Source organism: Plasmodium malariae, assembly GCF_900090045.1.
Source record: "Plasmodium malariae genome assembly, chromosome: 13".
Classification (NCBI taxonomy): domain Eukaryota; phylum Apicomplexa; class Aconoidasida; order Haemosporida; family Plasmodiidae; genus Plasmodium; species Plasmodium malariae.
In genome coordinates, this window is record NC_041787.1 from 1,006,992 (window position 1) to 1,020,514 (window position 13,523).

Sequence of the window (13,523 nt, forward strand, 5' to 3'; positions counted from 1 at the left end):
ATCGGACTATCAGTGCCGCAAAAAACTATATACAAATGATACCAAAAAAAAAATTGACAGGTTAAAATATTGCGGAGATATGTAGAAAAAAAAAGTAAAACGAGATTCATTAAAACGAAATGAAATAGAATGAGTGAAGTAGAGCGAGTGATATAGAACTAAATAGCACATATTCTTAAAGCTGTTAACATATTAACATTAAAACTTTTTGAGGTTTTAAAAAATATTTGTATAAAAAATAAATATAGTAAATTCTGTGTGCAATAACTATGTATAGTGTTCATATTGTTAAAGGGTAAAGTGAAAGATCCACAAAAAAAGATAAGTAGTAATATGAAGAGCAGAGAAGCAATGTTAAGGTAAAAGCAAATAACAACTATGCTCATAGGAAAACTTTTGCAATCATCTTTATGGCTTAGTGTTGTACTCTTCATATATTTCTAATATAAATTCTCTTAAAAGAATAGGAGTAAATATTTTCCTCATGGGGCTCTCATCTATCATTTGTTTTTGATAACACTCACAAATGAAGCAGTACAAAATACTATCAGCTAACGTAGGTATGACTGTGATAAAGTAGGATGTTATAATACCGCACAGAACTCCGATTGTCTGGTAACGCAAGAGAGAAATGCACACACATGTAATTATATATGTATATATGTACATGTAATTATATATGTATATATGTACATGTACATGTACATGTTTATATGTGTACATGTATATGCTTATATGTGTATACACCCCCACACACGTTTGTATATGCACATATATTTGCAAAGAGGGGGGGAAATAAAAAGGGCAAACGTCCCTTCCGTATTTACAAGTGCCGCAAAAAAAGGATTAGGGATGAAGTTTGGGGAAAATAAATCATTATATCTTTGAAAGTTATTGAAAATCTGGAGGAAAAAAAAAAAAAAAAAAAAAAAAAAATAGTATCAACTACAAATGTAATAACTACAAATGTAATAACTACAAATGTAATAACTACAAATGTAATAACTGCGAATGTAATAACTACAAAAGTAGTAACTACAAAAGTAATAACTACAAAAGTAATAGCTACAAAAGTAATAGCTACAACTCCGATGAGATATAATATGGCAATAATATTTCGCCCCTAGAACAAGATAATTTGATACCACGATTAATTGGAACACAGTAAATTTTTTTATTTTTTCTATTTCTTACATTAAATGAAAAAAATGTTACCACCAGAATTGTAAAACACGGAATGATTATATTCAGTATATAAGTTATCTGCAGTAAAAAAGGAAAGACCCACGCATACACTTGTGCATATATGCATACAGATTTATATGTTCATATGTGTTCATGTAAAAACGCATTCGTTGAAACCGTCTTTTAATCGTTCTTATTTATTACTCCGTGAAGTGATGCTGCGGGGGATGTAGAGTTAACTAACTTTTTGGACGAAATATCGCAAGCTTGTAAATAAGGGTATGAAGTCATAGACATCTGTAAAAAAAAAAAAAAAAAAAAAAAAAATTGTGCACAGAAAGTTTGTGCATATTTGAGAAAGGATTATTTTGTTGAAAAATATTTTGCATTTTTCTCCATTTTTTTCATTTTTTTCATTTTTTTCCATTTTCTCCATTTTTTCCAGCTTTTTCCATTTTTCTCCATTTTATCGTCCCTTTTACTTTTCTCTACACTTTTTGCAAGTACAAAAAAAAAAGCTTACTTCACAATATGCGGACATAGTGTACTTATCGATCATCTCGGAAATGGGTTTTAAAATAAATTCTAAAAAAAGGACATATGAAACACATATGAACCACATATGAACCACATATGAAACACATATGAAACACATATGAACCACATATGAACCACATATGAAACACATATGAAACACATATGAAACTTATGAATAAAGACACACCAAGAGGATACAAATTCACTATGCGTGTCCATAGCTGCTCCTTAAATATGCAGCCAATTTTGCAAGTATTAATGGTATAGTTTTTTTTTTTTTTTTTTTTTTTTTTTTTCTCTTTTTTTCTCCTTTGCCATTTATATTTATATTTTTTTTTTTTTTACGAAATTTTTCCTTTAAGTGCTGAATTGAGTGGTCAAAAAAAAAGGGAAGGGATAGGGTACTATTGGTCCAAAAGAACAAGATGCGCATGTGCTTGGTAGACAGACTAATGAAACTTGACAGTATCAGACTTCCGAAGTGATGATTCAGTATCGTTTCTAAAAGGGGAGAAGTGAATAAATATGTACATGTACATTCATACATCCCCCCCATATATACGTATGCACATACGTATAAATGCACGTATGTATATATGCACGTATGTATGTATGCACGTATGTATATATGCACGTATGTATATATGCACGTATGTATGTATGTATGCACGTATGTATATATGCACGTATGTATATATGCACGTATGTATGTATGTATGCACGTATGTATATATGCACGTATATGTATGTACGTATGTATATATGCACGTATGTATATATGCACGTATGTATGTATGTATGTCATGTATGTATGCACGTATGTATATATGCACGTATGTATGTATGTATGCACGTATGTATATATGCACGTATGTATGTATGTATGCACGTATGTATATATGCACGTATGTATATACACGCTAGCTCTTCGGCTAATGCGCATAATAGTTAATTTTCACATTAGTATAGAAATATTACTCATAGTTTCATCCCCACTAATATTATAATTCGAGCTGTTCTTATCACCGAAGTACCATACGGTCCCTACAAACATATGCCCATGCATATTATTAATACGTATATATGTAGATACGTTCTTAAAATGTGCATTAGGTTGTATTCAAATATTAAGTAAACTTTTTTTTTACCTAAATAGCTGATGGTAAACTGGTTTAAGGATTGTAATATTTCACATACGAAAAAAAAGGAATAAATCCAAAATCTAAAAAAAAAAAAAAAATTGGGTAAATATCTTATTTCCGCGTGCTTGCCACTAGTTCATTGTATTTTTCCCTCGATGCCATTCTAATTTGTTCACTTTTGTAATTGTTCTACTTCTCTTACATGGAAAAAAGATAGGAACTCTTGAAGTAAAAAAATATTTTTTGGAGAGAAACTATTTCGCTATTCCCATTAGAGTCCAGTTCCAAATATATCTGTAAGAAGTCGAAGTACTCACATGTAAATACATGCAAACTCATGTAAACACATGCAAACTCATGTAAACACATGCAAACTCATGTAAACACATGCAAACTCATGTAAACACATGCAAACTCATGTAAACTCATGCAAACTCATGTAAACACATGTAAACACATGCACACATATATATATGTACACATATCCGCATGTACATTCGCGCGAACGGGCAATAAATTAGAGGGGTGGAAAAAAAAAAAAAATTATGAAAACGTGCATGCAATATCTTTTTTTTTTTACTTTTTTTATGTTTTGTTTTGTTTTTTATTTTATTTTATTTTGCGGGTTACCCTATTTTCGTAGGTCGACCCGGCAGTCATTATGTACACGTATAAGCGCGCAGAAATGAGAAACCAGATAAAAGATAAAAGTGAAACGACAATCGGTGAATAGAGCATAGTAGACATATTATATATAAAATTTAAAGTAATTGAGATTAATCTGGATGTATATTTATATGTATTTTTGTATAAGTAAAGAATGAAGAAGGATATAATTCCATGTGCTACAATTGCAAGGCATAACAGAATTGACAATATATAATGGTATGAAAAAAAAGACCCCTTAACAGGATTAAAAATAAGATATAAATGTTTATGAATAAAATAGATAGGACAAAACAACATTAAACAAGGAAAAGAAATTAAAAAAAAATGAAAAGCTGTTGTTGATATATAATATAAGAGAAGTAAATAAATAAAACATAAAAATAGTGAAATGAAAACAAAAAGAAATACAAAAAAAAAAGAATTGTGAAAAGAAAATAAATTAACAAATACTTTATATCTATTTGTAAAGACTGTATATATAACTTTCTCCCGTAATGTTTTATCTTTCGGATAACATATATTCATTATATTTGTTGAATCATAATATGGAGAATTTAAAGAATATTCAACATACACATTGCTGTTTGAACTTTTCGTATAATCACTATATACAACATTTGTTGTTGTATTTCCTTTCTTATCCATAATTACATTTTTTTTATTTTTATCAAAAAAGGAAAAAGAATTTTCAAAAAAGCTTTTTATATTTTGTATATTTTTCTTATTTGTCGTACTTGTCATATTATTCTCGTTTTTCTCATTTTTCTCTCCACCTTTAGTTAAGCTGTTTTTTAATTTTTTATTATTATTATACTCATTAGACGTTGGACAAGATTCCACACACTTCGCATATCTATTTAATATATCAGGTTTCGATGATTTAGGTGATAGAGGGTAATATAAATAAGCATATTTTTTCAAATGTTTTCCGCATATCTGACCATTATAATTTGTACCATATAATATTCGAGCATATTCTCCATAATATAAATAATACAAAATAATAAATAATAAAATAATTATATAACCAATGAAAAAAGAGCAATATTTTAAATCTGTGAGTAATCTTTTTTTCTCTTGGGAATTTTCACAATGCATATTTCCGATATATTCCCCTTCATTACCTACAATATAAGTTAAAGGTGTACCAAGTGGTACATGTTCATTTGTACTATCCACATTATTTATATTAGCACTATTAATATTATTTCCATATATATTATAATACTCCTCAGTATTCATTCCTGCATTATTTGCATTTGCATGCTGTCCATCATCTATTAAAGCTTCATATTCACCTTGCTTGTTCATGTTATTGGTACTCATAATTATTTTATTTTTTTAGCACAAAAACGGAAAAAACAAAAGAAGCGAAATAGCGGAAATAGCGAAAAGCACAAAAAGGGGAAAAGGAAAATGTGCAGCGTACACTGCGTATTTTACGTCAAAAAAATAAATGAAAGGATAAAAAATAAAACAAAAAAATAAAATGAAAGGATAAAAAATAAAACAAAAAAATAAAATGAAAGGATATAAAATGAAAGGATATAAAATAAAACAAAAAAATAAAATGAAAGGATATAAAATGAAAGGATATAAAATAAAACAAAAAAATAAAATGAAAGGATACAAAATATAATGGGTTGTAAAATTCTATAAATGACAACTTGTGACTTGTGTTGTCCTTACATATAGTAACTCTTCCTCTTCTTGAGCATCAAATTTTGGAAATTGCAATCTGGGGTATAAGCAATGTGTTTCGAGCTTTTATATTTTATTTTATTTATTATTTTATTATTTTTTTTTTTCTAATCTAGCCCTTATTTACAGCCTGTTGGTTGACTGCACGTTATATTGTATTATAGTGAATAGTATTGTAATATATTATATTGCAATGTACTGCGTTATATTGCCGTGTATTACGCTATATTGCCATGTATTAAGTTATATTGCATTGTATTACGTTATACTTCGTTATATCTTATTTTATTTTCTTTTCGAAATTACGCTTTTAGGCTAATTTACATTTCCGCATAATGTGTCTGTAAAACTACACATAAATCTCCTTCAAATGTGTGTGTTATTACAATGCACTTTATGCTTTATGCTGCACTTCTCATTTTAAATTCAACAAACTGGGGAATACGCACTTATTTTTTTAGTAAATTCTTTCTTTTAAATAGTTCAATGTGGTCAAAAATTATAAAAAATACAAAAAATATGAACTAATGGAAGCGTGAGGGTGTATACTCTGTCTATGTATAAGTACCGTCTGAACGTTGGACATACATGTGTGTCTATGGTATGGGTCTACGTCGAAATATGTATATTATATATGTATTTGCTTAGCCAGAAAATTTTTTTTTTGGAAAAATTGGGTATAAAAAATTTTTTCCACAAGATCATATTTCCATAAAATAAGGCATTCGAAATAAATCAAATGAAATAAGAAAAAAAAAAAAAATAAAAAAAAAAAAAAAAAAAAAAATTAAACATATATATATTGATCAAAGGACAATTAAAATAATTTCTTCTTTTTTTTGTTTTTTTTTAATTAGGACGATACCACTGTTTTCTATAAGACATGACGCACACACTTCCTTAAATCATGTATTTGTTTCTCATATTTATATAATATGTCAATAAATTTTTCACACAATATAATGATCCTTATGTGGAAAAACAAAATCAATTTTTTATCTACCTTGCAGTTACTAGTAGGGCAAGCAAAAGCCCTTTTTTTCCACTATCACGAGAAAGGAAATTATGAAATTCAATAAAATGAATAAAACGCGAAAAAATGCATAAAATTCGATAAAATGCATAAAATTCGATAAAATGCATAAAATTCGATAAAATGCATAAAATTCGATAAAATGCCTAAAATTCGATAAAATGCATAAAATTCGATAAAATGCATATAGTTCGATAAAATGCATAAACTACGATAAAATCGATTCAAACTGAGTAAACGCGAGCAAAACTCAGTAAAATGTAATAAAAGGAAATAATAACTTATATCTATAATATTATTAAAATGCCTATTTACATGTCTAAATTATTATATCTTATTGGGTTATCATTTAAATAGTATTCATGTTACTTGTTAGAATGTAAAAAACAAAAAAATATATTATTTCTACTGTGTGATAGTAAATTACTCTTTAAAGTTTTTCATTTTCTTCTTTTTATTTTTTTCTTATTTTTTTCTAATATTTTCCTTATAACAAAATGGAAGAATATGGTAATTTCTCGTATGCCCAAAATAGCAGAATAATGAAGTGGGAAAATATGGAAGTAGCAAATACGGATGTAGCAAATACGGAAGTAGCAAATATGGAAGTAGCAAATATGGAAGTAGCAAATATGGAAGTAGCAAATATGGAAGTAGAAAATATGGAAGTAGCAAATACGGAAATAGCAAATACGGAAGTAGCAAATACGGAAGTAACAAATACCAAAGGAACGAAATAAAAAAAAAAAAAAACCTAAAACGTCTAAAAAGCTTAAACTGCTTATTTTTCTGCACTACTTTTTTTACCCCTTCACGGAACGTTCTTCGAAAGGAGGTTATATATAATTACATTGATTTGGATTTATATGTCCTACAATTTTAGATAATATGTATTTATGTGTGTATGGAAAAAAAAAAAAAATGACATAATTCTTAACATCCCTAGTGTGCACATGCCGTATTAAAATAAGGCCTTTTACTCTTCCTCGTGCAACGTTTATGTAATATTAAAAAAAAAAAAAAAAAAAAATTATGACTTGTTCATAAAATTCTTTCACACGCATACGCACGTAGAAAATATATTTTCGTTTTACATTTCTAAGTTTGCTTTTTGTATTTTGCTTTTTAAACTTTACATTTCAAATTTTATATTTCAAATTTTATATTTCAAATTTTATATTTCTAATTTTGCATTTTACATTTTACCTTTACGTTTTAAACCTTTGCACACACAGAAAGAATATTTTTTTTTATGTACGTTTTGTGTGTGCATGTTATCCAAGCTAGTGGTCACTTTTATTCCTTTCGAAGTGCGAAATAATACACGATGTATACATAAATACGTACATGTATGTATACATAAGTATTTACACTTTTAACTTGTTATATTTACTTTGTGTACACATATTTATTATATTTTTTTTTCTACAGAAACTTTTTAATTTTATGTTGAACATTTTTTTTTTTTTTTTTTTTTATGGAATGTTTTTATAAATTTTTAGTTGAATAAGTACATAGGACAACTTTTGAAAGACGAGATATTCTCAGTTACTAATTACTCCTATTAATGTTTTTTCCTGTAGCTTCATATATATATATACGTATGTGCAAGTGCATATACATATATACATATATATATATATATACTTATTGCCTCAGCTACTTCCCTCGCAACTACTTCCAGCTTTTTTAAGACGTTTTCTTTTTTCTGAACATGGTTAATAATTTCTGAACAGTTCATATAATTTGTTCTACACTATTTTGTTAAGATTTTGTCATACTCCAAAAGATATAAATTGTGTTTTCTTTTGCTGTACCTTCTTTCTTTTTTTTTGAACATTTGCTAAAACATAATATTCGTGTGATAGTATATATATTTTGAGCTCTACCAATGTTGTGCAACTAAATATATAATTTTTTTTTTCTTAAAAGTGCATGTTAAATGGAGTAAAATGCAAATTCAAACTTTATTAACACATAAATGACAGGAAAAACATACTACTGCAAGAAAGGAAAAAAAAGAAAAGAGAGAAAAAAAAAAAGGAAGAAAAATTGAACGAAAGAAGATATTAAGTTGCTAGGATATGCTTCAGAAATATATGAGAGTTCATCTTTATTTTTTTCCTTTTTCACTCCTACATTTTTTAATTTTAATCTCTTTTTTGTGTAATAATCCGCTATATGGTACTTGACTTGCTATATGCATGATTTTAATGTTTCAAAAAAAAGAGCATTTATATTTACAACTATGCATCATGTATTCGGATCGTTATTAAAAAAAAGTTTCGTCGTGCAAAAACAACTGCACAGGTAAAATATTTGCTAGAAATTATTTTAAAGCTTCTATAATATATTTTTTGTTTTGTTTGTATACTTTCATTTAAAAAAAAAAAAAAAAAGAAAAAAAAAAAGGTTGATACGTGAATTCATTTCACATTTTATAAATGGGGCATTTATTTTAACACAAGAGTGTGTGCATTATAATATGTATATACATATATGCATGCATGCATGCATGCATGCACACACACACAAACACATGTGCCATATACACATATATATGCAAGTACATATTATATACATATGTTCAAAAACATATAGTTAAGTCATATAGGAAAACACATACGTATATGTGTGTACAATCCTCTCTCCAATTGTCCTTTTCCTACCTACTACCCCCCTTCAACAACATTTCTGTGTAAATTTTTTCCCTGTCCATGAATTTATATTCTATTATTTTTTCTTGGCTGCAGTTTTATTAACTTTTTTAGTTTTCTCCTTATTACTTATACCACCCTTTTTTTTCATTGTGTTTTTTTTAATAATTAAGGAAGCTATTTTTTTTTTTAAAGCTCTCCTGGCATAATATACCTGAAATCTTTCATAATCTGTAGCTAGGTCTCTTTTTTTTTTTACTATTATTTTTTTCCCAAGATTAGATTCCTTAAATGATTCTAATATTTTAGTGCTATTTATTGTTTTTCTCAAATACCCACTTTTGCAGTTTTTTTTTATTTTAATTCTTTCCTTTAATAACTTTAGTCTTTTCAATGGCATAATCATTCTAGGTACACTATAAAACGGGGTAAGGAAAAAAAAAAAAGAAAAAAAAAAGTAGGCAATAATAGGCTGTATATATATATATATATATATATATATAACGTAGCGAGATCACGAATACGTTACTGATAGGATCAGACGATGCATATATACATACATATAAGTATGAAGGTATGTACGCACATATACGTACTTATATGTATGATTGTTCATATGTATGTTTGTTCACATGTATGTTTGTTCATATGTATGTTTGTTCATATGTATGTTTGTTCATATGTATGTCTGTTCATATGCATATATGCACTTTTCACAAAATAGCTTAACTGTTAGAATGTTTCACTGTTCTAATGCTTCATTAATAACAGTTTTCCCTCCATTGAAAATAAAATCTCGACGTTTATACGAAACACATCCACAATGTTCACATCATACGAATGCAAAAAAAAATTTATTTTCTTAAATTACCCGGTTACAAATCCTCCATCGACAATAACTCTAGTTAGAGTTACGATATCAATGACAAAGCACAACTTTGAAAAAAAAAAAAAAAAAGGAAAAAAAATAAGCACATGGATTGACAAAAACTATGGTATGTATCACATATACACATATCATATATCACATATCATGTATCACGTATCACGTATCATTCCCATTTACGCGCAAATAAAATTTTTCAAAGCCACAAGAGAGTACTCCTTTCTCCTGTATTTTGAAAATATACCTTTCCCGCATAGGGACCATATTCAACAAGGCATAATCTTCCCGGCTCAACAAACCTTTTGAATAGTAGGTTTTTTTTCGTTAAGTTCAATTTCTCTTCTTCTGTTAATTCGACACGTGGCATTGTAACTAAATATAAACACGATCAACTTGTTTCAAAAATGGGAAAAATAATGAAATAAAAATATCATAAAAAAATATATAACTAAGAAGGAGTAATACTGCAATCTTTAAAATTTCATACAAAAAAAAAAAAAAAAAAAAAAAAAAAAAAAATTTCAAAAAAATGTAAATAAACCTTATGAAGTAAAATTTACCAAGTGCATGAAAAGCAAAGAATGCTATCGTTGTAGCGAAAAAAAATAGGTAAATAAAATAAACAAGTAAAAAAATATAATATAATATAATCTGTTACTATATAATATGATACTATACAATATATAACTATATAATGTAATAAAAAAAAATAATCGCTCAATAAAAGTTGGCCAAGTTTGCGTGTATCATAAGGACACTATATTAAAATTTTAAAAATAAAGGTACCCGTAAAATAGAATTTAAACATACATACTACGTACATACATAAATATACGTACATGTACGTATGCATGTATTTATTATATATCTATTTATGTATGTGAACATATTTTAGTGCTTACAATTGTACGCCAAGTTACTTCACAAATACGCATGGAATAACATTAGTGATTCAAGGGTATTTTAAAAAAAAAAAAAAAAAGAATTTTGAAATTTTTTCTCTTCATTTAACATTAAATAGATGTTAAAAATTTTGCATATTCGTAATATTAACCCGTATATTATATTATTCTACTGTGTATTTTTTTTTTTTTTTCCTCTTTTGTATACATATATGCATATGTACATATATATATATATATATACTTACGAAACATGCTTATTAGCATTTTTTTTACACAAGTAAAAAAAAAAAAAAAAAAAAAGTTTTTCTTTACGTTATGTGGAAATTGATAATATTTTGGCTTATATTTCTTAAGTGCCACACATATTTTTTATTTGTTCATTTCGTTCGCCTCAAACCCAAGTTGTATGCATGTAACAAGTATAATAATATGTATGAAGCACAGCGTAGCGATTTCTTTTTTTAGTAAGGGCACACACTGTCGTTGTACACCAACATACGTACGTACGTGCATTTATATCTATCTATATATATATATACTGATGCTGCACCCTTATGACAGAATTCGAAGGGGCCCACGCAAAGGCAAAAATAGTTGAAGTGATACAAGTACATGTTAAACGTACGCTCAGATAGGCCCGCTGCAATTAGCCTATTTTAAATGAAGCACCATTTGTATTATTTTGAAGGAATAAACCTGAATTGTACATGGTGCTGGCAGAAATGCACACGAGACTACATGAATTGTTCATGCAACTGCGCTAGTTGTTCTTGCGATTGCCCCAATTGTTAATGCGATTGCCCCAATTGTTAATGCGACTGCCCCAATTGTTATTGCGACTGCCCCAATTGTACATGCTGTTTAAATACCGATTACAATTTTTTTCTCCATGTTTATTGTGCAGTTTGTAATGCTGCAAAATTACAATAAAATGGGGGGAAATTAAAAAAAATAAAAATAAAAATATATATATATGGAATAAGTTGAAGCAGAATGAAGCAAAAAAGAAAAAAACAAAATTTAGCAAAAGGGGAAAGGAACGCTTCCAATGCAACCACATTGCTATCAATTGAACAGGGGGTAAGAGGCAGTGAATCCACGTTAAAGGCCTACACCCAAGAATTGCGTAAACCCGTTCATCCGTAGATAACCCGTGTAGTGATGTGCATAACAAGGATAAGTACGTACTATAGCTATGTGCACGATATCGATTAGTGCATCAATTCGTTAACATCTTAGTTAAGGACATTGTTAGAGAGAAAGCCCACATTAATGTTGGACCGGTTGGCTATTTCTATTATATTTGCCATGGCTACGCTTTTTTCAGCAGCTGCATTCATATCTTGACATAAGATGCAGCTGAGATTCGACTCTTTAATTAATTTTTCGGCTTCTTGTTCATTTGTGCCTTCTAACCTTATAATAAGTGGTTTTTTAAATTCCACTTGTTTCATTGCATTAATAATACCCTTGGCAATAATATCACACCGCATGATTCCACCCAGAATGTTGATAAAACAAACTTTTGCTTTTTCATTATTATTAATAATTTTTAGAGCCTCCGAAATTTCTTCTTCAGTTGCACTACCGCCTACATCTAAAAAGTTAGATGGTGAACCGTTATGTAAAACTATTAGATCGAGTGTTGCCATTGCTAATCCTGCACCATTAACCATACATGCAATATTTCCATTTAGTGATACATAATTTAAATTATGTTTCCTTGCTTGAATTTCTATCGAATCTTCTTGTGATAAATCTCTTTTTTGGAAAATTTCTTTTTGTCTATATTCTGCATTATCATCGAAGTTTAGTTTAGCATCACAACATAGAACTCTTCCATCATTTGTTTCTGATAATGGATTAATTTCCAATAATGTACAATCGTATTGTTTAAAAATTTTATATAGATTTATTACCATATCAGTAACAATATTCAGTTCAATATTTTTGAATCCTATTTTCTCACAAAATTCTCTTGACTGACCATTTGTTAATCCATTTTTAATATCTATACTCATCTTATAAATAGCGTTTTTATCTTTTTTATTAATTTCTTCTATGGAAGATCCACCTACTTTTGATCCTAATAACATAATACTATTAGAAGTTCGATCTAACGTGAAAGCTACATATCTTTCTTTCCTTATATAAAACCTTTCACATATAAATACAGTATTACATTTTTTGCCTTCATCTCCTGTCTGCTTAGTTACAAGTGTGTTATTCAACATTTTTGATGAAATCTCTTTAACTTCTGTACTGTTCCTACATATATGTACACCTCCTTGGAAATTGTTTTCCTTAAAATAACCTACCCCTCTTCCTCCACTTAATATTTGTGCTTTTACTACTATATCTATATCTCCACAAGCATTTTGTAACTCCAGTGCTTTTTCTTCTGCTTCTTCTGGGGTCTTTGCAGGATACCCTTGAGGGCATGGAATATTATGAAAACGCAATAAATCTATAGATAAATACTCATGTATACTTAAATATTTTTTATCCAAAAAAAAAAAAGAAAAATGGTTTCTCTTATTACTACTTAATTTACTTCCTAAATTCCATATGCTATAACTTATATACCTGCGCAGATCCATCATAAATTTTGTCTTACTTTTTACCGAAATCATTATAACTCCTTATTATTATTTTTTCCCTTAAGCAGATTGGGGTTAAAGTGACGGGTCGACGTGAAACTCCAAATGGACAAGCCTGTTTAGCTAAATGTTCCTCTTCAAAAAAAAAAAAAAAAAAATAATATAACAACTTTTATTTTGCTTCCGTGAATGGGTGTGTACGTTCTAG

The 13,523-nt window shown here is 28.2% G+C and overlaps 3 protein-coding genes across 3 annotated transcripts; all 3 read right to left on the reverse strand.

Moving 5' to 3' along the window:
• Positions 1 to 408: 408 nt before the first annotated feature.
• ISC3 (inner membrane complex suture component, putative) lies at positions 409 to 4,859 on the reverse strand (the record flags this gene model as incomplete). Its single annotated transcript, XM_029007263.1, has 10 exons — positions 409 to 612; positions 828 to 902; positions 1,195 to 1,263; positions 1,390 to 1,482; positions 1,709 to 1,770; positions 2,068 to 2,223; positions 2,701 to 2,766; positions 2,871 to 2,944; positions 3,067 to 3,158; positions 3,495 to 4,859. The coding sequence occupies 10 exons, from the start codon at positions 4,857 to 4,859 to the stop codon at positions 409 to 411; spliced, it is 2,256 nt and encodes a 751-aa protein (XP_028863670.1).
• Positions 4,860 to 9,000: 4,141 nt separating this feature from the next.
• Positions 9,001 to 10,177, reverse strand: PmUG01_13028500 (60S ribosomal protein L14, putative; the record flags this gene model as incomplete). Its single annotated transcript, XM_029007264.1, has 3 exons — positions 9,001 to 9,340; positions 9,796 to 9,860; positions 10,055 to 10,177. The coding sequence occupies 3 exons, from the start codon at positions 10,175 to 10,177 to the stop codon at positions 9,001 to 9,003; spliced, it is 528 nt and encodes a 175-aa protein (XP_028863671.1).
• A 1,773-nt stretch (positions 10,178 to 11,950) lies between these two features.
• Positions 11,951 to 13,348, reverse strand: PmUG01_13028600 (ATP-specific succinyl-CoA synthetase beta subunit, putative; the record flags this gene model as incomplete). Its single annotated transcript, XM_029007265.1, has 1 exon — positions 11,951 to 13,348. One exon carries the CDS (start codon positions 13,346 to 13,348, stop codon positions 11,951 to 11,953), a length of 1,398 nt encoding a protein of 465 aa, XP_028863672.1.
• Between the last annotated feature and the right edge of the window lie 175 nt (positions 13,349 to 13,523).